General features: G+C 44.4%; 1 protein-coding gene across 5 annotated transcripts in view; it reads right to left on the bottom strand.

Moving 5' to 3' along the window:
• Nucleotides 1–9,288: 9,288 nt before the first annotated feature.
• The window catches only part of DISC1 (DISC1 scaffold protein), a 361,779-nt gene continuing 345,230 nt past the window's right edge, over nt 9,289–25,837 (bottom strand). For 4 of the 5 annotated variants that reach the window (XM_058696145.1, XM_058696148.1, XM_058696146.1 and 1 more), the window contains one exon: nt 11,567–19,222. In XM_058696145.1, the coding sequence (XP_058552128.1) occupies nt 19,016–19,222 (207 nt within the window). In that variant the 3' untranslated portion in view covers nt 11,567–19,015. Of the gene's footprint in view, nt 9,834–11,566; nt 19,223–25,837 lie in introns of those variants that run through there. The other variant, XM_058696150.1, reaches the window with a different exon arrangement.

The following is a 25,837-nucleotide window of genomic DNA, read 5'->3' as shown; positions in this document are numbered from 1 at the left end:
GCAGCTCCCAGGTAATTGCCTGCTTCTGGGGCCAGGATGAGGCGCCCTTGTACAGTTGTCCTTAAAACTCAAAACCCGCGCTTAACGAGGCACCACTTAGCACATGCCCTCTGCGTTTCTGAATTCGTCTGGAAAGGAATCCTTCAGCGATCGTTTTCTGTGCATCGTGTGGTCCCCGCCCCCGCACAGCGGTCTGCTTCATTTTCCTTTTTCCTCCGAGGCTGCGACCTGTCATTTGCCTTCCGCTGGCCTCGTGCACACTTTCTGTCTCTTCCCGGATTCTGCAAGAGCGCCTTGTTTCACTGTCCCCTTTGCATCTTCCACATCTTCCTCACGCGACAAGCGCTTTTGCCCACAGGGTCGTGCATCATCAATTTCCCTCCGGTTCTCTGGTTCCTCTATAAAGCCGTTCTTACTCATGCTACTTGTAAAGGAGGGAACTCTCTGGGCCGACACAAAGCATCAGAAGCTACCATCCGGGTGAAGAGAAGCGTGGGGTTTTTATTGACTGAAGCCTCCCAGGAAAGCCAAGCGACGACGTCTCCGTTCCCAGCGTCCCCAGCTGTGTGGTTGTCACAGATGTTACGGTCCTGCTGAGAGCTGGTGCCCCCACCGAAGGCGAAGGCGGAGATGAATGCCAGCTTCAATGTTGGTAAATGAAGAGGGTGCTTTAGAATCACGGGGAGTTCACCCGGGAGCTCTCAAGTAATCAGAAACTGCCACTTTTCCTTTCTCCCCTAAAGAGGAAATGCAAATAAATGAGGTGAGGAAAAGAGATTGAAACAACAAAAGCACCCAGTGAGAAGGATTGGTAAAAGTGAGGACAAAGGGCCATCAAAGTTGGGTGCAGGTAAAAAGACACTGTGAATCAAGCCTGTGTGGCTCAGTCGGTTAAGTGTCTGACGTTTGATTTCATGATCAAGTCATGATCTCGTGGTTTGTAGGATCGAGCCCCGCACCAGGCTTGGGATGCTCTCTTCCCCTCTCTCTCTCTCTCTGCGCCTCCCCTGCTCATGTTTTCTCTCTCAAAATAAATAAGTAAACTTAAAAAAAAAAAAAAAAAGAATGCATCTTTGGGAAGGAGATCAGACTCTGCGGTAACCTACAGGGGTGTAGAATCTTCATTCTCACGTCACTCAGGGGCTGAGGACATGAGATGGGTGGGGGCCAGGCTGGGGAGGGAGAGCTCTGGCTAAGGTCATCCAAAGCCAAGCTCAGGTTGACGTGCAATTCTGCATATTGCAAGACGATGCTTTAGAAAAAGACCCTTGCTAGGCTGAGTAGATGAAGTCAAAGTAATCCAGAGCACTTTCTAGTTCAAACTTTCATATTCTTCTTAGTGAGAGCACCACGGGATCTGGTGGGGGAGGGTGGCCAGAGCCACAAATTGGAGACCCTCTTTTTTTTAAGTTTATTTATTTATTTTGAGAGACAGAGACAGAGAGAGAGAGAGAGAGAACAAGCACTTGGTTTGGGAGAGGGGCAGAGAGGGAGAGAGAGAATCCCAAACAGACTTTGTGCTGACCGCATGAAGCCCGCCGGGAGGCTGCAATGCTCAAACCCATGAGCCCTGAGATCATGACTTGATCTGAAATCAAGAGTCTGGTGGCCAAATGATAGGGTTTTGGAGTGGTGTTAGGAGTCTGAAGCCCACAACCAAGGAAGAATTCTTGAGATATCTTGGGGGCAAAAAGGTGACTTTATTAAAGTATGGGGACAGGACCCGTGGGTAGGAAGAGCTGCCCCTGGACTGGGATTGTGGGGACTGACTTGTTATATATACTTGGGAGTCAGGGGTGGGGGGGGGGGAGGTAAAGTCAAGGAGAAGTTTCCAAAGGATTTTCATATGCTAAAGAAGACTCCCAGGATACTGGAGGCCTAGCTATTGTCAGGCTAAGGTTGGTTTTCCCTCTAGCAAAGCATTAAGACAGTAATGAGTTCCTGGAGAAACGCTATACTGCACCTGCCTCAACTATTTGTCAACAGTTTATTTGCAGGTTATAAAAACCTTTCATTTTACCTGCATTTCCTTCTGCCTCTGTTTCCCACCTGGAGGCTTAACCCACTGAGCCCCCCGGGCGCCCTGGAAACCTTCTTTTTTATACTAACAACGCCCCCCCACTCCATACCCCACGCCAAGTACACCCCAGAATGTACTTCAGGACGGGCACAGTGGTCTGGCCTGGGTTGTGCTCCCTCTTTGGCTGATTCTGTTCACTCCCCATTGGAGAAAATGCTCCTCACTTTTAAATGCCTGTATATGTGGCTTTGCTTTTGAAAAATCTTTGGGTAGACCAGCTGGAGCGGCTTCGGAAAAGCTCAGTGCCATATAGCTGCAGACAGAGTCCACACTGCTCATTTTAAATGGCACGGATTGCCCAACAGTGGCTTGCCTGATGCAGTTACCGTGGACACATTCTGGCTGGCAGGGAATGCCACAAAATCCATTACGCCGATCAATGCCGGGCTGCACGTAGCGTTGCCTGTTACTTTCGGTTCACTCCCCAGCGCAAACGTCATTTCAACTGTGGCACACTTTCTTACCTTTTCTTGTCCCCTCACTCCTGGGAATTGTTCCTACGGGCATAATTCAAGGGCAAGAAAAAGCTACCCGCATGAAGATGTCATTGCAGCTGTCTCTAGAATGGCAAAATATTAGAAAGATTTAATACCGCGTTACACAGGAATATCTAAGTTACAGTAGATCGATTTGAGAGACTATTATATAGCAATAAATACAATGACGATAACGATTATGTAGCAAAATGGGAAATGCCATATTAAACATAAGAAGTGGAATAAAAATATGCTGGCTATAGTTTTTTTTTTTTTGTATATACATAGAGACTGGAAAAATAAAGATAGTGGGCTACGCATGAATTTTTTTAAATAATGTCTTTTAAATGTTGTTTTTACAGGGCTGCCTGGGTGGCTCAGTCCGGTAAGTAGCTGCTTTGGATTCTGTGTCTCCCTCTCTCTCTGCCTCTCCCCTGCTTGCACTGTGTCTCTTTCTCAAAATAATAAATAAGCACTAAAAAAAATTTAATGTTGTTTTCACCAATAAAAATCATACAGGAAACAGAAAATAATAAATACTTGTTTGCTCAATATTAGCTGAACTATTATTGTGTCTCCGTGCGTGTGTCTGCATGTGTGTGTGTGTGTGTGTGTGTGTGTCTGCACAGATGTGTATACGTGTACATGTGTGTCTGCATGTGTGTGTACGGTCTAATCATTTATTTAGTAGATTTAAAACCAGGGTCCTAGGAATCAACACTCAACCCATTTTCATTACTTGCTGGATGATTTTCACTAATCTTTTTAACACCTCTAGTTGTAAATTCATCTGTTTATAGGAAGAACAATTTTTATAGGAGAAGTTCAGTAAGTGTTTCATGGGCACTGGGAAGAGGTCAAACTCCCGTGACAGACATGAGCTTTGTTTCTAGTAGATGCTTTTCAAACTCTTGAGAAAGGGTGTTACAGTGTCAAGAACTTCTTTCGTGTTACTGGAATAGGAAGGGAAGAAAAGGTATTCTCCGAACTGTCCTTCATTCCGGTGTCTGTCAGAACTTCCTTTCTATGGTAGGAAAGTGTGTGTGATAGGTATACTCAAAAGCATACCTGTTGAAACAAAACACTAATGGAATGAGTAGGTCCCCCTAAGGGACAAGAGGGAACAGATGTGACTGTGTTTCCCCACTCCCCACTCTGCCCGCACAACCAGCCTACAGGGCTCTTTGGTCTACTATTCCGAGGAAGAGGCTTTACCGAATTCCCTCACCTAGGATGAGAACTGAGGTCCCAAACGGGACCGAAGTTTTGATACTAAATTACTGAACGTCGATAGGTACTCAAGAAAGTGCCAAAACACATCCATCTCTTTCAGGTGATAATATCACAGTGGCACCTGGGTGGCTCAGTCGGTTAAGCAGCGGACTTTGGCTCAGGTCATGATCTCACTGCTCGTGGGTGTGAGCCCCGCGCCCGGCTCTGTTCTGACAGCTGGGAGCCTGGAGCCTGCTTCGGATTCTGTGTCTCCCTCTCTCTCTGCCGCTCCCCCACTTGCTCGCACGAGCGTGCATGCGCACTCTCTCTCTGTCTCTCAAAAATAAACATTAAAAAAAATTTTTTAAGGATGATAATAATTACAATGATCACGGCAATTACTTTCCTTCAAGTCATTCAATCATAATATGTCATAGTTGTCTTTTTGTCACCAATATGTGGCACACTGTCCCTCCAGCGCCATGCTGGGCACACGGTGGGTGCTGAATAGGGAGTGAGTCTTGCATCAACATCAGGGAAACCTGGGCCTATGTGCCCTGCTCTACCTTAGGGCCTGTTCCTATATCTCCATGATTTATGGTTTTTTTTCTGCAAGAAATTATTCTATTTTTTCTTTTTTTAAAGGTTTATTTATTAATTTATGAGAGAGAGAGAGAGAGAGAGCACAAGCCCAGGAGGGGCAGAGAGAGAGGGGAAGACACAGAATCCAAAGCAGGCTCCAGGCTCGGAGCTGTCAGTGCAGAGCCCGACACGGGGCTCGAACCCATGAATTGAGAGATCATGACATGAGCCAAATTCGGACACTCAACCAGCTGACCCACCCAGGCACCCCTATTTGATTTTTCAAATAAGTAAATATAACCACGTGGCATAAAAATTTTGAAAGAATAGCAGTACACAGGAAAGTAAGTCTCCTTGCTACCCCTTTTCCCTAAGTCACCTGCATCCCTTTCCAGTGATATCTCTGCAGATACGTATATGCACATAGAAAGATTTTAAAAGCAACTTCAAAGCATTCCATAGTGTGGGTGTACTTAATTTGTTTAAACAGTTTCCTATTGATTACAATTGAGGTTGCTTCCCATGGTTGCTCTTGCACCCAGGGGTACTGGTAAAAAAGAAACTGAGGTGTATGAAGACATTTTAGGAGTTTGGGGAAACAACAATTCAAATCAGGCAGCCGCAGGCTGGACGAGGCAAGGAGCACTCCACTAGCAGAGACTTGTGTAGAGAAAAGGCAGAAACCAAGCATGGAAAACGCTGACTGGCTGTAGCTTGAAGGCTAGTTGGCTGTTTTGACTGGCTGCCCTTGGGTTTCCATCTCGTGACCTTGAGGCATTTTCAGGCCTAGAGTTTGGTCTGTTTACGTCTGCCACATCCGTCTAATGGCCCCTTGCTGAATCAGATTGGCAATCGAATCAATTGTGTGCACGTGTAAGCATGTCTGTAGCACACTGTGCCTCGATGAGGAATTGCTAGAAGGAATGGGACAAAGAATGGATACTGGGGATATCTAGACATCTATGACTCAGCTGAGACCAGATAAAACTTATAAATTAATTTACAGAGATTGGACAATTTCTGATGACTTCGTATCCAAAAGCTTGATGAGTGTTTCTATTTATTCAGTTCTCTTGTGTCCTTCATCTTAAAGCTTCCTTCATCTAAGACTTCCTCATTTCTGACTTAATTTTATTCCTAGCTGTTTTCCATTCTTGTTGCTATTAAATAATGTGGTCTTTTCTTTAGACTTTCTCTTCTGATTGTTGTTTGTATATGCAAAGCCCATCGACTTTGATGTGTTAATTGTGTAAAAAAAACAAATTTCTGTTAGTTCTCTTAGGTTTTCTTTTTTTTTTTTTAAGTTTATTTATTTTGAGGAGGGGGGGGGCGGGGTGCGGAGAGAGAGAATCCCAAGCAGGCTCTGTACTGTCAGAGCGAAACCCAGTGTGGAGCTTAAACTCACGAACCGTGAGATCATGACCTGAAGCAGAAACCAAGATTTGGATGCTTAACTGACTGAGCGACCCAGTCGCCCCTCTCTTAGGTTTTCTAGCTTACAATTACAACACCTGTAAAAACTAATGCTGTATCTCCTCCTTCCCAGATTGTAACCCTCAATTGTTTTTCTCTCCTAAATGAATTAGCCAGTATCTCGAGTAAAATATTTCAAGTGGATACCCTTGTCTTGTTCCCAACTATAGTAGTAATATCATTTTCATTATCCTCAATCAAGAAGCCTGGAATAGAAAATTCCATTGTTTTCTGATTCATTGAAATGGAAAGTAAACACACGCACACATTTTAAAGCATTGCTTTATTAGAAACGTTTTGTGCAATGTAACTGTACAATCAATCATCCTGCAACAAAAAGATGAAATGGATAAACCTGATACATTTTTCTATCATCCATACTCCAGAAGACCCAAAAAAAAAAAAAAAATCTTAAAGGTGCACCACGGTTTGGATATCAGCTTTAATTTCATGTAACGAGTAAAATTTATGAAGCAATAAATTATATGACAAAATTCACAGATTAGATAAGGTGAAGATATTAAAAATAACAGTACTGAATCACTTATACAAGGAGGCATTAACCAAAGGGTACAATGTTGTTTTCTCGAATGCTTTCAGGAAGGGTTTCTTTCTTTTTTCTGAATGATTTCTTTTCAGATTTCCAAGAAAATCTCTCCATTGCCAAGCAGTAAGTGGTTGTTCCTAGTATGGTTTTTGTGGTGGATTGGGACTGAATGGTTGATTAGGACAGCAGGGTGGGTAGGTCTGTTGAAGCCTGTCTGAGCTGAGCCGGACTTCCGGGGCTTACCAAGGTGTGGGAAGCTGAGGGTTCCCTAGCAGGATTCCCAAGGTGATCACGCGTTCTTAAGTGAACAAAAAAGCCCCATGGCTCGAAGCCTCGAAAAGACATTGAAGCATATTAGGAAGCGCATTCTACCCATCTCTGACCCCTACTGTCACTCCACAGGTCCCCAGCTCTGTGCCTTGAGGAAAGCTCACTGGTCTTCGAAGGCTGTTTCGTCATCTACAGACATCTATAAGGCTGATACGAGAATTTAATGAGATAATGATTATAGAGGTCTTAGGACAGTCCCAGTGCACACAGTTGAGCCTTTCCACATTCCTGGAGTGGGGAATCCAGCCTTACTACAGAGGAAGAAAGGTTTCCAATGTTAGATTTGGGGGAACATCATTTCGATCTTGAAATTTCAGGAAGTTGGAAGGAACAGAATTGTTACCAAATGAGATCATGCCCTAACTCAGGCTGGTCAAAGATAAATGGGCGGCCATTTGAATGCCAGCATCTCAGCCTGGTGGGCAGAGTAACCTGTGACTCATTCTCTCATACCACGTCACAGGGAAATCAGACTCCAGGTCACCATTTTTCAATCTGCACTTTGGCTTGTGGTCTTGACTATCTCCGTAAAAGCTTCAATTTGCATTGTGGTTTTGGTGATTTTAAATTCAGGCCCTGACAAAAACTGTCCTATATTATGGTTTGGAACACAAGGTCCCAGGTCCTCGAAGGTCACAGTGGCTGAAGAAGGGACTTGTCCTGAGGAGGTCATGTGGCCAGAGGAAATGTGCTGGCCTTTAGCAGGCTTCCTGGTTGACTCTGACAGCAGCATAAAGTACAGATGGGTGGCAGCACATGGTTAGAGCATCACTCACCTGCCCTGATACTTACTCAGGTGTCTTGACAAAGAAACAAACACACTGTTCACTTCACTTGGAGGTCCTAGAGAACTCTTATCTGGGGCACATTGACAGCTGTTATTAGCTTCCAGAATTTTCAAATATGTCATGACGTCACAGAAACACTCATGATCGTATCTGAGTAACACGAAACACTTGGCTTAGTGCCTGTTAAGATGTCTTGTGTCTGGGAGCCTTCCCAAAATGATGCATGTCAAAGTAGACATTTGTTACTGGTGATATGGTCAATCCTGACTCTTCCCACGTTTGGCTTCACTGGAATTAATTCAAGGATTCAAGGATTCCAAGCGGCATGTCACAAGGACATCACACCTTCCTGACATGATCATAAATAATTCACTAATTTGGTCCATCGTTAAAAAAAACAAGAATTCCTAGAGCAAATTAATTATACTTATTATTGAAATCTGTACAGTGTATTTTTTTAAACGCTCAAGATAAAATTGAGGAACCACAATCAGCAAATTCACATGTTGTGCTTTTGCTTTGTTCTCTGGACCCTGGCCAGGTGCTGGCTGAAGCAGGGTATCTCTTTGAGGACACAAGTGCTGCCCAGCACGGGAGGCTTCGCAAAGCACCAGCTGGCTTCCGGAAATGACAGTGAGACTTCAGGAAATGACAAGAACTGTCCAGCGCCCACGGATCCTAACGAAAGGAGGGCCATCACTATTCTTGTAAGTATAAATGAGAACAGAAGCAAAAAAAAAAAAAAAAAAAAAAAAAACCCCTCAACAAATCAATTAGACTTATCAAACTGTGGCAAGCAGTTCCTAAGCTCAACACTGTGCAAAAGCTTGAGTCTGGCTGCTGTCACAGCCGTGTACATGATGGAAATCAGTATTTGTTTGGACCATGACTTCCCCCAGAGAACGCGGTGCTGCACAACATAGATTGGCAGGGTCTTAATAGGACTTTAATAAAATCTATGATCCATTAAAGTGTAGGTTAGACCAAAAAAAAAAAAAAAATCAAGCGGGTTTCTTTACTGAGCTCTGTCCCAGTCTGATATGCTAATGTGCACTGTGGCTCTCCAACCGGAAATGATGGCATGGCGTATTTCCCAAACGGATCTGACCGAGGGAGACCTGTTCATTTGTGGAGCATCTCTTAGAGGCTGCTGTGCTCCCTGCACCTTGGGAAATGCTGGCTAATTGAACGTAGCCTGTTTTACAGCTGCCTCCGCAGGGAGGGGCCTGCAATGCCCCACATTACTGAGTATTTACTACCTTACAGAGGCCTGTGCCGCCTTCCTGAGTACTGTATTGCCTTCCTGAGTATGCACTGCCTTCCTGAGTATGCACTGCCCCACTGAGCAGGCACTGACTCAGTGCAGAATACTATACCGCACTGAAGGTTTCCACGTCCATGCCCTGCCTGGCACTGAGCCAAACAGGTTTGCGAGGAAAACAGGAGAGGCCCAGATGTTTAAACATGTCACCCGATCCCTTCATGCCCCCGCTCCCCTTCCTGCTGTCATTGCGGGTGAACTTCGGGATGTCCCGGTGAAACACCCTTGCCGCACAAACAGGTGTTGCCACGATAGGAAAACCGAATGACTGTACCTCACTGACAGGCTGTTACTTTAAAGGAATATCTTTTGGAATTCTTCATATTAATTCTTCTGAGATTTTAGTGACTCACAGGAGAAGGTGAAAAGCTGTTAATTCCAGATTCTGGGGTTAATTAGCCTTCTTATATCATGTGCCTGTAGGAAAGTATAACAGGTGTGGCGAGAGAGAGACTTACGTTTAGTTTCCTTTTAACGGGTTCTTAAATCAGGAGATATTTTAATTGCAGCAGAAAGCAAGACGGCACAGGGAAAGAGACATTTTTCTAGCAGGATTCACCCCCGACTTCTGTCTAATGGGGGCTGAGACGAGAAGACGTTCAAGTCTTGCGCAGAAGACTCGCGGTAGGGACACGAGGCAGGTGCCTCCGGCTGACATTCGGAAGGAAATTCAGATCGGTCCCCTCCTGTATTCCCATATGCGGTCTCCAGGATCTCGGCCCCAGGAGAGCCAACAGGGACCACCTCCCTGCACGGAGCCCTCCAGGCCCTATCTCCACAGTGGATTCAGGCACATGGGTCATGCAGGGGAGGTGAGCGAGGCCTCCCACGCATCTATATTGATGGCGTGGCCACTCCCCCTCCGCCCCCCATGCTGTCCTGCTTCAGGCCTGGGCTTCCCGGACACCAGCTGTCACACAGGAAGCTGAGGCCTCTCTTTCTCCCGCCTCCTTTGCTGGCTGGAGCTGCAGGATCATGGCCTGCAGAGTTTCCTTCACCATCTGGAGCTCCCTCTTGAGAGACTGTGCGAACGTTGTTAAGGAACACACGCGAAGGTGACGGGCGGCCCTCCGCAGCCTCCCAGGGATCTCATAACAGCACGTGTGCCTGCCGGAAGCAGATGGGCACTGCCATCTAATTGCGGTGTCGAGTTCTCCCAAATTGTAGAAATTAAATATTAATACAAATTTTACACTTCGTGCAAGAGCGATTGCAATCTCTATGAGGCCTGAGGTTATTAACTCTCTCAAGGAAGGTTTCAAAACGGAAAAGGGAGACTCAGCTCTTAGACCGAAACAGATGGCCAACTGGGATGCTCCATGATGTTGGGTCAGCCTGACTCCTGCTAAGGCCCAGGCTGGGGCGGGGCAACTGTTCCCGGTGCTCAGGCAGCCGAAAAAGGCAGAAGGCTGGAAACGAGAGCTTCCTCAAGAAATCTAGGATTTGGGGGCCACCGTGGGTCTGGACTTATGTGGGCCGTAGGTCACCTTGTGCAAATCACTTGGAACCTCAGTTTTATCGTGAAACAATGATTTCTAAGCCCCTGTCGATTCCACTGTGCCGTCACGTGTCATTTATAACCCCCAGCTACTTGTGAAATAGCCCTTCAGCCCACTCAAGATTTGACAGAGTGCGGGGAGCTTGCCTTTTCTGGGTGGGCTGGTTGGGTTTTCCATCAACTGTTGGGTTGTTAGTTTCCTGACCTGAAAAGTTGCTTCTCCCATAGAGAAAACCATCGCAGAGAACTTAGCAAATAATAAACAAGGCTGTCATTCTCTTAAGAAATGAACCCTTTCCTGAGACTACATTTAACAAATGGTGGTTTTTCTCTCCATGGTCAGGTCCCTGTTTCCTCTTGTACCTGGAGTCAGAACAACTCAAAGATGAACAGGATGAGAGACAGATGACATCCTTTTCGATTCATAAGCAAATTAATTTAACTTCATCCAAGAGGAATGAAGGGGGATATGGAAATATGTCAGTTAAACATCACTTCAATACTGTTAAGTCATCACATGAGGTCAGACGACTTAAACATTACCAGACCAGGTATGAAGAAAACAGAAAGCTTTGGGAAAAGTAGATTGTAGAGATCTTACCATTCACAGCCTGTCAAGGCTACAATGTTGTTTTATTTAAGTACAATGTCAGTGCAATGTCAAGAGAAAAAGAGCCCCCCAGGTTATGACTGTAGAAAGCTTTCTCTTTCTTTTTTAAATAAAGAACTCCCGGAGGATCCTGGGAGTTATGCAAATGAACTTCTCCTAAGCAAAAATGCTGAACCACCCTGAAAAGCTTCTGGCAGCTTTTCTTCCTGAAGCTCCCCTCCAGACTTCATCTTTCGTGTAATTTACATTCATTGACTATGATGGTTCACTCCTTGCACTTGAGCTTGAGGGGAATGAGGGTGGGGATAAGCGGGTGCAAGGAAAGAAATAATCCAATATTTATATGTATTTTTTTTCTTTTTTAAAAAGCTTCATTTTCCTCCATTTCTCTGGACAGCTCTGCTAATCTTTAGTGAAAACATATATGACTTTGTACGAGTAAAAGCATAAGTGGTCCCAGACTAACTACCAAGCTGCAATTTAATCACAAAATTATGTCACATTTATAAAGAGTAAGCACAGAGCTTAAGCAGTGTATGAATCCTGACAAATTCCTGAGATGTAATTACCTTTGATACTCAGCCTGGGACTACACGCCCCTATTGGTAATAGGGTTTTTGAGAGACACAGGTTTTTGAGAGAAATGACACAGGTTTTTGAGAGAACCGACCCAAAATGAGATGCTTCTTAAAGAACTTGTACAATTTCTAAGCCCTCGCAGAACACACTGAAAGGTCTCTTAAAAGAGACCGAGGGAGAAGCCACAAAGGAAGAAGGCTAAGTTACAGAATTAAACTAGCACGTCAGCCCTTCACACGACAAACAGCACTGACACAGAGAAGCCAGAGGATAGAGGTTGGAGCAAATGATCACCAGCAACAGAAAGCTGGCAAATCACTTGATGTTTTCACTGTCTCACTCAGAAACTGCATATGCTCGGGAATCTCTCCTCTACCTTCTAGAAGGGATGCTGCTCGATTCATGAACTATTTAATAAGCACCTTATTAGATAGTTCATGATCTTCGTGAATGAAATAAATTCACCATTCGATCTTCAAAAAATAAAATAAAAATAAAACACATAGTCTCATACCTTCCTCACAAGGCTAGACTTAAAAGAAATACTCTTTTTTCTTGTGAGCGTATCGTGCCTTTTGTGAGGCACTATTAGACTTAAGGTTTATGCACTAATGTAGCAGATACAGCAAATACCTCAGGCTCTGTCAAAGCAGGACTGGATATCGAGATCCTGGATGCCTCATTTAGTGAGCCTATGGAGTAATGATCATCAGAATGATTAAAATCATGTTTTTATTACAGTAAGTGTTGGTGAGGACGTGGCGAAGAAAGGAACCTTTATGCACTGTTGGTGGGAATGCAAACTGGTGCAGCCACTGTGGAAAATGGTATGGAGGTTCCTCAAAAAAATTAAAAATAGAATTACCATGTGATCCAGTAATTCCACTATTAGGTATTTACTAAAGAATACAAAAACACTAATTTGAAAATATGTATGCATCCCTATGTTTATTGCAGCATTATGTACAAGAGCCAAATTATGGAAGCAGCCCAAGTGTCTACCGATAGATGAATGGATAAAGAAAAAGTGGTGTGTGTGTGCGTGTGTGTGTGTGTGTGTGTGTGTATAATGGTATAATGGAATATGACTCAGCCATAACAAAGAAGGGAATTCTGACATTTGCAACAACATGGATGGATCTAGAGTATTATGCTACGTGAAATAAGTCGGTCAGCGGAAGACAAATATCATATGATGTCATTCATGTGTGGAATTTAAGAAACAAAACAAACCCCCAAAACAGACTCTTAACTATAGAGAACAAACTGATGGCCACCAGAGGGGAGGTGGGTGGGGGGAAGGGGGAAATAGTTGATGGGGATGAAGGAGTGCACCTGTTGTGATGAGCACCGGGTGAGGTATGGAAGTGTTGAATCACTATGTTGTACTAATATAGCACTGTATGTTAACTATACTGGAACTAAAAAAAAAAAAAAAAAAAAAAACTAAAAATGAATCATGTTCTTATTTATAAAATGCCTCTTTCTAACCAACCTGCCTGTGTGATGCCTTATTAAATATAAGTTCCAAAACATTTTGAATGCGCTAAAATGGAAGAGAATCCAGGATAAAATGTGGAGCGGGGGGTAGGGTGGGGAGCAAGTTACAGAACAATTTATATGGAATTATCCTCATTTTACAAAAAAACCCAAAACAACCAAAAAACCAAAAAACTCTAGACAGAAGTGATTTCTACCTAGAAAAGTGCCTTAGAAGGACACAGTGGTAAGCTTCTAGGTATTGGTCCTGGGAGGAATATGTAGCCTTTCTCCCCCATACTTCTGTAATCTTCAAATGGACACACATCCTTTTATATTTAAATCAATGTGTTTATAAAAGAAATCACTTGAAAGGTTCCGCCATTAAGCAGTTGGGGAAATAAAACAGAAAAAGATCCTTGCTCTTTCCTTAACTCATTCGAATATTCAAACATCTCCTGAGCTCCTGCTGTGTACTAAGAAAGGTTCTGGTTATAAGAAGCAGATGAGTGTGATGCCAGTGAGTGGAGCAGAAAGTAAACCCGTATGGGCAGGTATGTAGACTGTGAGGTGGAGGTCACGGAGGGTTGGAGCAGGGCAGTGGCTGATCACTTTGGCCGCTTTCATCCCTAATAGGCTAAAGGGGGCAATGGCAGAAGCATGGAGATGAGAGGAGGTGGTTGCAATAAAAGGCAAGAAAAGGTCACATACTGAACCTGGGCAGTGGCCATGGAGGTGAGAGGGGACCAGATCCTGCATATGTTCGGAAGGTAGAGCCAACGGCATACGGTGATGGACCAGATGTGGAAGGCGAAAGAAGGAAAAGGCATTGAGGATGACTCCTGGATTTTTTTTTTTTTATCTAAGCAATGAACTTATAATTTATCAAGGAGGAGACTGAGTACGTGTTGGACTTTTTTGAGGGTGGGGAGGAATTTTTGGAAAATCCTACTTGTCAGTCAAGGGGAGAGGTCGAATAGGAAGGGGACATGAGTCTGAGATTTGGGGTGAGATCCAGCCTGCACACATGTACTTGGAGGTTATACTGAAAAGCAGATTTTAAAAAATATTTTCATACTTTCTCATTGTATTCCATTTGATACAGCTAACCAAGATCTTGAGGTTACTAAGTGATTGAATCTAGAGTCAGAGTGTCTGATTGCCAGTCCAATAAACTCAAAGTGGAAGCCCACTGACATATTTGGCCTTCCTTTTTATCCAAGTGCTGAGCAAATAAAGTACACCTCCCGTAAAAATTACAGGAATTTTAGGTATATAAGATAGAGGTGCTCACTACATGTAAGTATAAGAGAAAGTCTTGAAGAGCTGAATGATTCTTGTGACACCTGTGCCATTGAGACCTCTATATAGCTAAATAGAAATTTCCCCTGTAACAGATATGTCACTAGGTATCTGTGGCATCTAAGAAAAGTAGCACATTAATTACAATAATGGCACAAGGATTAATATGCCAACATCTTTAAAAACACCTTGGGAACCCAAAACTATTCTTTACCACTTTGGGATAGACTATACACATATTAAGCAAGGGTCTAAATTCTTATACCCTTGCTAATAAAATTAGGCAAAATATGTTTGCAATGAGCAAAGAAGTAAGCCAGTTAAGTCAACTTTCACAGATGTCATCCAGGAATACAGTGGTAAGACGATATTGCCAGTTGGGGCAGCCATTTGCAAAGACCTTCAAATTCTTTCAAAGAGGCCTTTTGTTTACGTTGAGGGTTTGACTGTCAATTGGGTTTCCAAGCAATCTTTTAGTAGCTTGGTCAAAAGTAGGTCAGTTCATCTGGTCTGGTTCAATTCAAAAAGAGACAACAGTATTCCTTTGAAACAGCCTCTCATTTGCTAAAGTGTTTCTCCGGGATCAGCAGTGATGCCTTCCCAGCCACTGTAGCTGACAGTGAGAGGATTTACCTTCAGGAAAAAGGAAGGCAAGGAACACTGTTGTTGAAGAGCTAAGAGGAAAGCCTCACCCATACACGTGTCCTGCCTCAGTGGGGTTGATGCTCTTACAGGAGAAACTCTTCATGGTGCCCACCAAGTGCCCAGTTTGCAGTGTGCCAAGCCAGCAGGAGGACAGCCCGGTGCCCACACCACCTCCTAGGCTTCCTCTCCCCACCTGGCTCCCTTTGGTGGAAGCCCCTGGAAGAAAAAAAAAATCCTGGCCACCATATCTGCATCTGCCCAGTGCACACGATGCTTTCAGGGACAACCTCTTAAGGTCTGTTTTCTTATCCGCAAGATTCCCAAGTAGAGTTAGTTCTGTGATCCTCATGGTGTCTCTTCCAGCCTTTTAGCTCTTCAGGGGAAAACATTTCCAAGAAGGCACAGCAAATCTCCCCAGACTCCTGTTGCTTTTGTTTAAGCTACACATTGGAAAGTTGAGCCAGACAAGGGATTGTAGGGGGATGTGATGTTTGTGCACGCGCCTGGCTGTACTAGAGCATTTGCATGCCATCAGGCACCACCAAAACGAATCGATTGGGCACCATGCATTCCAAACAAGCAGAGAACAGAATTCCATGATGGTCTCCCGGACATGGACGCAAACAGAACCAAAAGAGAAGCAGTCTGTCCCATCTCATCTGTGATTCAGAGGTGGGCAGAACTGCCCTGGGGGCTTTGAAATATGCCAAAAGTGTCCCAATCTGAGATGCACTCTTTCTTTCCCCTCTGGAAGTGTGTTGTAGAAGTTGAAGGAGAAAAAAAAAAAAAACAAGAAGATATCTGCTTAAAAAAATCCACCTCACTTGGATAATTTTCAGTTAAAGCATTCTGATCATGGAGGAACCGTTCAAAATGGTTTTCAAAACAGAACTGCTAATTAGGACCCCAAAGGACTGTGAAATTGCACTAGAGACTCAGACTAATGCTCTTGGAAATCCCGACTTGACTGGCAGGGGAGTCACACCTCCTGTCCTCTCCTCAGGCACCAGGCATGAGTCACCTCCGTGATGCCGGCTCTTCCAATTAATGGTGGAGACTTTTTTCAGACACTTGCCGGTACAGTAGCAGTCACGGGTCTGTGTCACCGTCTGGTCATGCTACGTGTAATTTAGTGAGTCCGTCAGGATGATGAAGACACAGGGTCTATTTTCTTTCCCTTCTTGGAGCTGTCAATCCAATGTCTTCTTCATAAAAGCAGGACACTCCCAGTAGGCTGCCCGCAGTCCTGATATCCAGTCAGGATGCCCAGGGGATCTGTTTGGAAACGCATCCCCAATGTCGATGAGTGGCCCAGCCCTCTGTTGACACCTTACTAACAATGCTTTCTCACACGCGTGGGCTTATGTGGAAGCCCAGTGGCCTCCACACGCCAAAAGAGCATTCGTGGCATCCAGGGCTGGAATCTTCTGGACGTGGACATTCACTGTGGACTCACGTTAATCACGTTCGCGCCATATCACCTGCGCACTAGGCTCTGGCAGAGTGCTTAATGGAATCAAACAAAAACATTACACTCACTGTGTAATTCTTCCGTGTTGTTGGTGGCAAGCTGTTTCTTTCAACTGTACTCAGCTTTTATCTTTGATCAAGAAAGGAAACACAAACCAGTCAGAGTTTGGCTGGCGGATTCAGCAGCCTCTTTGAACCTGTGGATAAGGTCTAATTTGAAACAAGGGCTTTGGTTTGTGCAGGGAGCCTATGCAGAGCCTTGTAAATATGTCTTTCTATTTTAAGGTGCCATACTCCACTCCAGTCTAAGGGCTGTGTTGTATGAGTTCAAAGATACCTTCTGTGTATTTGCTTTCAGTCAGTGACACAGAACAAAGTTTGGGCTTCAGAGGAAAGTTTGGATTGAAATCCATATGGTAGTACAGATTTGCTTTGAGGGGTGGGGAGGGGAGTGTCTTCAGTACCTAAAACAGTGTTTCCCAGCCCTGGATTGACATGCCCCCCACTACGTCTCCGCTTATCTCCGCAAGGATCGGCAAAATTCTCAAAAACCCTAACGTCAATGAAATACTTGTATTATACCTTAAAAACTTTAGACTATCTCTGTGTCCACAGACAGGCCTGACCACTTCCTTAGAGGTTGAGCTACCTCCCAAATGGACCGAGGACCATGGAGCTTGCCACTCATTAGAAATGACCCCGGATGAGTCACGGAATTGCTAAGCCTTGGTTTTCTCAACTTTCAAGTAGGAATAATGAACCCTAGGCGTCTACAGCTGTTTTTTTAAACTTAAATAACTTTTCATACAGGCCACTGTGTGGTGACCAGTGGAGTCATTCAAGCATCATGACGAAATAATGGAGTACGCCTACCTTGAAAGGTCTTACATATAAATGGGATGTGGCTGAGGCTTTTGACACAAACACTGAAAATGTTGAGGCAAATGGACTTGTAGAATGTCATTTTCTACCGAAAACCTAGCACTTGTCATGTCCAAACAAGTTCAAGATTTTTCCTGAATCTAGCCTCATGAACCTGCTGGGCACATGTCACACTGTTGCAGACGAGAAAGCTGACTCATAACAAGGCTTTATCAATTGTCCACGGTCTTACTGCCTCTGAATCTTGGATTGGCTGGAGGACAACTTATTTATACACAGCTCTTTACCCTCCCAGCCTCTGTCCCTGCCACTTGACCCTATTAGGGAGAAAACCTAATTCCCTACAAACAAACTCGACTATTAACTTTAGAAAATTTAAGTCTCTAGATCAACACAGACCCTGCCTGCTGCCCTCAGAATTGCTACCTGACATCACTGTAAGCCCCACTGGGGAAGCCCCCACCTGCCGGGTTGGGGCCAGGCACCCCTCTATACACATTGGCTCTCTGCAGTGCTTTGCTCCCAGGCACAGAGACTCATTTGTCCATTTGCTGGAGCCCATGTCCCCTTAAAGTACTCAAATTTAGGTGACCCATGAACATGGAATAAGCAAAAATGCAAAAAATTCTTCTGCTGTTTCTTTGGTCAACTTTCTAACAATGGCTTAAACACCAGTTTTGTAAGAGGCAGGAGGTTATGAAGAACAGAATGTCTGCGTTTAAAAATCTACCTTGAGCAACGTGAAAGTAACCACTGATTAAGTTGAAGAAATTTCCTGCTAAGTTTAATAACCTAGGTCTAAGATTTAAGGTTATAATGAAGAAGGAAACAGTGTTGACTCCGTCATTAAACTGTGGATCTGAATATTTGTGATTACGATTAGTCCTTGACCATTCAAAGCTACTTACACACACACACACACACACACACACACACACATACACACAGAGAGTCACTCAAGATAAAGTATAAAAAGAGCTGGAATTCTGAAAAGTAAATCAGCAGTGAGAAGAATACATTTCCCACATTATAGCTACATTTCCCGCAAACACACGTAATTAGAGTCGCACTACTGAATAGAAAGTATGAGTGAACGGAGAAGGGTTTTTGTCTAGAGACATGCCCACTTCTGATTGAATCATTGAAAACTGACAGGATGGGGCTTCATACCCCTTCATCCATCCACTCACCCTTCCATTTGCCCTCAGAATAACTAACCAGAACTGACGACGTCCACCCATCAGCCCGGGATGTAGGGCTCCATACGGACACATAACGATGCTTCAGAATGTTCTCATGCCACCTTGCTCAGTGGCAACTAGTGTCGGTGAAGGCATCCGCGGATGGGACACCAAGTGTGTGGAGTCTCGTGCAAGAAGAAACTGAAAGGGAATGATCCAAAGTCCTGTCAGTTATGACACTCTACTGCTCATTACAGAGCAGGATTGTACGGTAAAGAAAACCAAAGATGGATTTGGGTTTCTTGGTACAGAGAAGCCCCTAGAAAACTGAGCCAGTCCGTGTCACCACCATCTGAGCCCCACAAACCCAGCTTCCCACATGCTGAAAACTGCATTTTGTTTTGGCCTTGTGTGTAGGTCTGAACTTCATGGCTAATTTTTAACGGTCAGGCTTAATCATCGAAAATGCTGAATTACCAAAAGCTAGAGAGCAAACGTCGCACACAGGATTATCTCAGAGATCTAAGGTGTGCCGTGCTATAAATATCTGTTTCCATGTGCTAGGGCATGGAAACACTGAGTCTTTTTTTAAGACTTGCTTTTACAAAAGAACCTAGCAGGTGCTTAATCTGCAAGATGAAAAGGATATGAATGAGATCTTCATCATGACTGTGAATTGCCGCGTGCAGCTGATCTTCCAAGTACAATAGCTTCTTGTCAATGGCTTCACATTTTTCTCCAAGTTCGGCAGAAAGGACCCAAGATTCCTGGCCAGAGAAAAAGAGTAAGATCACTCGTAAGCTATAGACTTTTTCGGAACCATGAACCCATTTGTAGTACCCGGTGGTACCCAGAGGAAAGACCTCCCAACAGAGCTCTCCCGGATTTGCAACCCAGGAGAATCATGCCAGAACCTCTGTCTTCCCTGGAGGTCATTCTTGAGACGACATGGGCCGATTTCAGTTTGTTACCGAATGACAAGCTCCACAGGTGACCTCCCTTCTGTGGTCATTTCAAAGGTTATTTCCAGTATGTCAACTCCTCATGTCGAATTATCAAAGGGGAAGCATGAGTTTTCCAGCAGCATCCATAGGCAAACTCACATTGTAATAGGAATTCTAATCCAAGGGAGGCTGGGGTGAGCCACAGGAACAACCAGGTTGACCTGTGAAGCTACTCCTTTAAGAGCATAGGGATCTAACAGAGCACTGGGTATTTGTTTACACACCAGTCACAACCCCTGAAAGTTAGACAGTTAAAGAGACTCTATTTTATTTTTTATTTGTTTAAACGTTTATTTATTTATTGTGAGAGAGGCAGAGATAGAGAGCCAGCAGGGGAGGGGCAGAGAGAGAGGAAGACAGGGAGTCCCGAGCAGGCTGTGCACTGTCAGAGCAGAGCCCGATGGGGGGCTCGAACTCATGAACTGTGAGATCATGACCTGAGCTGAAACCAAGAGCCAGATGCTTTAACCGACTGAGCCACCCAGGTGCCCAATTAGGGTGACTTCAGGTGTTTGTTGTATATGCAGCTGCTGCTGCCACGACCACGGGTGCTAATTTGCTCTCTCTTTTACCCGAGCACAAGCCCCATAAGAGCAAGGTGGATGGTGTCTTGCTCACTGTGGGGTCCAGAGCTTCTGACGCATGGCGGGCACAAGGTATCCATTGGTTCCGTGAATGAATATCCAAGTCTTGGAGCTCCTTCCATCCCAGTGCTCCCCCTTCAAACTTCTGTCCCACACATGAACCCCAAAGTGCCCTCTTTATCCCACTTGCCACCACAAAACCACCAAAGAGCAGAGGCCACACTCTCCCCTCTCACAACCTGCCACTAGGCCCACCCCAGTTGTGTCCCCTCATACCCTTACACACAGCCGCATTTTGGCCGACTGGATGGCCCCGTTGCCTTCTGGCACACCATTCCGCCTGCCATTCTGATCCGCGTTAGGTTGTCACAGGCATGGGCTATCCACTCATCCCAGACCCTCAAGCACATGACCTGGCTTAGAGAAGCCCACAGAGTTTTAAAAGAAAAGAATGAACAAGGTCAAAAAAAAAAAAAAATGAGAGGAAATAGGGAATCTTAGAATAAGGGAAAAGGGAAAAAAGCAGCATTATGCTTAGTGAGAGAGGCCAGACAGAAAAAGACAAATATTGCATGATATCACTTCTTTGTGGAATCCGAAAAGGCAACTTAGTAGAAACAGAGCGTCGAATAGTGGTTAGCAGGGCCTGGAGGGTGGGGGTGGGAGATGTTGTTCAAAGGGGCAAACGTGTCTCTAGAAGATGAATAAGTCCTACAGATCTAATGCATGGTACAGTGATTATAGTCAACAATACTATCCTATAAACTTCAACAATGCTAACAGACTAGATGTTAAACATTCTCACCACAACCAAGAAATGATAATTATGTGACGTGATAGAAGCATTAGGTAAAGCTAGGGTGATAATCATATTGTGATACATAAACATCCCAAGGCAACATGTTGCATACCTTACACCCTGTTCTATGTCAATTATATTTCAGTAAAAAAAAAAAAAAAAAAAAAAACTAATAACAATACATAAATAAATAGATAAATAAGCAGCAAAAAGTAGACTCAGAATTAAAATCTAACCAAATGTAAGGGTAATATTTTCCCAACCCAGAGTGAAAGTCTTAAAAAGTATACTAAAAAAGAATTTTGCACAAGGAAAAGAATTAAGATATATATTTAGATTAAACTGCAGGGTTACGACCAAAGCTACAATTAATACCCAACAACAACAACAAAATGCCCAGGTGTGGTGATATTTACTGTTAAAAAGGCCTTAGAGATCCTGAGTTATGTAATATTATAATTGGAGTCCATGAATAATCATTAAGTCCAGATATGTAATTTAATATTCATTATATTAACTCCACAATGCTTTTGAGTTTATATCCCAATTGGTCAACTATCTTAGAATAGAACAGGGCTAAGGGGAACGACAAATAACTATTGCAAATATTGGAAAAGTCCTTTATACTGCAAGTAAATGTATACACAGAAGGGAAAAAAAATCTAGTGACAACCTCATACAATTTTCAAGGACAAATGGACACAATTAGACAAAAAGGCACGTGAAGCGTGCATGAAGGTCTGCCCATAATTGACCACAGCTGGGATGACGGGAAGACAGCAAATATGTAACAATCACATATACGTCCATATTTTACTGATCCCAAAAGTAATAACATTATCATTCAAAGATGCAGAGTTACAAGGCAGACAAATTGCATGGAAGCAGAGGCCGTGGGCACTGAGCGACGCCACAGTCATGCATGAAATAAAGGAGACATGATGAAAAAGAGCATCTGGAGGAAAACGATGGACAGAGGTGAAACCACAAGTCCTATGCGGAGAAAAGCATAGCGCTTTTGTTTTTAATCTTTATTTTTGAGACAGAGAGAGAGACACACACACACAGAGTGTGAACAGGGGAGGGGCAAGGAGAGGGAGACACGGAATGTGAAGCAGGCTCCATGTTGTCAGCACAGAGCAGACACGGGGCTCGAGCTCACCAACCATGAGATCATGGCCTGAGCTGAAGTCGGATGCTTAACCACCTGCGCCATCCAGGTGCCCCAGAAAAGCATAGTGTTTTGGGGGAAAATATATACGACTGAAAATACACTTGAAGAGAGGGAAAAGTATAGGCTCGGAACATGGACCCGAGGAACAGAAAGTACATAAGATGAGCCAAATGACTTAATCCTCATCTTCAGGCTCAGGGCCACCTGGTCGGTTGAGCGTCCGACTTTGGCTCAGGTCATGGTCTTGCGGTTCATGAGTTCGAGCCCCACGTCGGGCTCTGTGCTGACAGCTCAGAGCCTGGGGCCTGCTTCAGATTCTGTGTCTCCCTCTCTCTCTGCTTCTCCCCTGCTCACACTCCATCTCTCTCTCAAAAATAAATAAAGATTTAACAAAATTTAAAAAAAATCCTCATCTTCAGGCTGAAATAAATATAAGTCAAAGCTGAATTAACTTCCTTTAAAACCTGGCTTGACACCCCACATCCCCCACAAACAGGCAACTCCCACCTGTTTGCCTTTTAAAATTATGTACAGACTGATAGTGATTGTGTGCATTTGGGAAACCAAATTCAGACATATAACAAACACTTTAAATTGTTCATTGTCTCTAATCTAATAATTCTGTTTCCTAGAATCGATCACAATGGAAAAACTTTTATTTAGATTTAAATACTTTTTATTAAGCCTTTTAAATAAGTGTGGAAAATGTTATCATATATGTTAAAGAAAAATGCATTTCAATAATGCAAAAGTAATTGCATGAGAAGTATGGGAAAGAGGAAATAAATGCTGAACAATAAAAGATGGTTAAAATAAATTCTGGTATATTCGATTCATATTTAGCTATTAACAAAATATTTAATGATGAGGCAATACATAATAGATAAAGCATGAAAATGTTAACAATTATTATTTCAAGGGGTGGTGTTATAGAAAGTTTTTATTCTTCTCTGTACTTTGCTGTATTTTCCGTATCTCTAAAATAGAAGAAAGAAAAACGTGACCAAGAACACTAGTTCAAACCATAATGGAAAAGTATGGAAGGAATACATGTGAATATTTTATAGAACAATTTTACAGATTAATAAGACACAAAGAGGGCCGCCTGGGTGGCTCAGTCAGTTAAGCATATGACTCTGGATTTTGGCTCAGGTCTTGATCTCACAGTTCGTGAGATTGAGCCCCGCTGTCAGCCTGGAGCTGCTTGGGATTCTCTCTCTCCCTCTCTCTGTCCCTCCCCTGCTCAGGCAATGAATGAATGAATGAATGAATAAACAAATAAATGTGTAAATAAATAAATATCTCTACATATTAAAAAAAAAAAAAAAAGGACACAAAGAGGCAAAAATAATCAGATTCAAAGAGCTCAAGGTTCTATGACCACTAACAGAAGATCTGACTGGCATCCTGACACTGGCTGTTTCCCTAAGTTACAGAATCTCTACAAGGTTCCTGAACAAACCACTACTCGGTGCCCGGCCGACTCTGCTCCTGAACTCCTGGTCCTGCGTGTGGCCTCAGATGCGTGTTATTTGAGGAGTTTATGGCTCTACTCTCATGCTCTCACTTGGAACCTTGGGAATCTAGGTTAAGACCCCACCCGAGCAGTGACAGCCGATGATGGGCAGACTTACATATTTCTACCAAGCTGGTGAAAAATTCTGCTCTCTCCAGAGGAATCCTAGTTGTCTGTAGAGGCTAAAGTGGGACCAGAGCCATTAATACAAGCTGAGCACAGCTGCAGAGGTCCTGCCTGTTAACCTTAAACTCGAGGGACTGGTCAGAACTTCCTTGTATTTTCCATGCTATGCCCAGGTAGAGCAGAGTGCCTGTGTGGCCACAGCAATACAGCTTTCCAGAACCTTACCTCTCTATTGTCAAGAGACAGTTTACTATTCCCTCCCCAACTCCACCTTGAGCCTGGTTGGGCCACTGAGAATCTTTCAATGGACAGAACATGGCAAAGGTGACTTTCCTGACATCCAAAGCCAGCTCATAATCGATGATGTTTTCTCAGATCACGTGCCCTGGAACGCAGTCTCCATGCAGTGAGGAAGCCCAGGGTCCGTGGTCAAGCCATGTGTGGGTGTCTGGTTGAGACTCCCAGTGCTCTTCATGCACTAGGCTCCTCTTGGCTTGAACTTTGTAACGTTTGCTTCCATTTTTATTTTTAAATTAAATGTGGCAAGGGGCGCCTGGGTGGCTCGGTCGATTATGCGTCCAACTTCAGCTCGGGTCATGACCTCACAGTCCGTGAGTTCGAGCCCCGAGTCGTGCTCTGTGCTAACAGCTCAGAGCCTGGAGCCTGCCTCCGATTCTGTGTCTCCCTCTCTCTCTGCCCCTCCCCCGTTCATGCTCTGTCTCTCTCTGTCTCAAAAGTAAAATAAAACGTTAAGAAAAAAAATTTTTTTTAAATTAAATGTGGCAAAAAAAAAAAAAAGCCAAAAAATGAAAACCTCGCATGACCATATGACTTGATAATAAACACAGCACCTGCTACAAAGTCACTGGTGTTCCTAGCTGTAATGGAATTTTGTAGGATTTGCGATTCGGAATGGATGAATTACAGGTTGTTTGGCATTTCAAAGTGGCTTTGAAAACTCTCCACTAATTCGCCCCATCAGCCAGACGTGGGTGGGAGTAAGTCTTCAAATGATTCCAAGCTCCACGATCTAGTCATCCAGCTAACGCTCAAACAGTGTGGGGCAGAGACGGCCCTCCCCACGAGGCCCCATCCAAATTGCTGACCCACAGACCCATGCGTACAGCAAACGGTTGTTCTAAATCACTAAGTTGGGGTGATCTGTTATGCAGCTGTCCTGGCCAGCACAGCAGGCTATGCAGGTTTTACCGCACAGGATCCCGAGTGGGTGGGGGGGACTGTGGAAGAATGCCAGCCGGAAGTACACTCTCACCGGTCCCAGCTAAAGAGCCCCACCCAACACTGACTAGCTCTTGAAACTCAACCACGTGCTAATGCCCACGCCGGGCCCATGTGGGGAGGTCCCAGCCGTGCTCAGAACTGCAGCAATGAGCTGAGATGTTCAAGAAGGAGATCTTGATGAGCCACCACTACCACCAGTGCCTGGTCCCCAGATCCCTGGCTCCCAGTCAGATGTGCAGGCAGGGCTACGAACCAGCGCAGGCACACATCCTCAGCCACATATCTGCTTGCGATAACACCAACAGGGCCTCACTCCCTTCTGCCTTTGGGAGAATTGACTCTTCCTGTAGCAGACGTCTCCGCACAGGAAGGGGCTTCCAGCACAAGAGGTAGAAGGAACAGGCCAGTGGATTTCTGCCTTGGTGTCTCACATTCACCCCGGGGGGCACACTCTCTGCATGGAATGGCTATGTCCTCCTCAGAACGTGAGTGTGCGCATTCTACAGTCACACAAGACGGCAGCCTCTACGGGAAGCATCAAGCATGCTTTCTCTCTTGCCTTGAGAACGCCTTTCCTGAGTGTGTTCTTTTTTTTTTTTTTTTTTAATTTTTTTTTCAACGTTTTTTATTTATTTTTGGGACAGAGAGAGACAGAGCATGAACGGGGGAGGGGCAGAGAGAGAGGGAGACACAGAATCGGAAACAGGCTCCAGGCTCCGAGCCGTCGGCCCAGAGCCTGACGCGGGGCTCGAACTCACGGACCGCGAGATCGTGACCTGGCTGAAGTCGGACGCTTAACCGACTGCGCCACCCAGGCGCCCCCTGAGTGTGTTCTTTTAAGCCAGTGGGTTTTAAGGCTTTACGCCGCAGAGATGACGTGGCAGGAGAGCAGGGGGGGCTTTGCCGTCAACCATACCCCAGTTTCCGATTTTATCCG

The sequence above is a fragment of the Neofelis nebulosa genome, chromosome 13 (genome assembly GCF_028018385.1).
Source record: "Neofelis nebulosa isolate mNeoNeb1 chromosome 13, mNeoNeb1.pri, whole genome shotgun sequence".
In the NCBI taxonomy this organism is placed as follows: Eukaryota; Metazoa; Chordata; class Mammalia; order Carnivora; family Felidae; genus Neofelis; species Neofelis nebulosa.
This window is presented reverse-complemented; position numbering and strand designations above follow the sequence as displayed.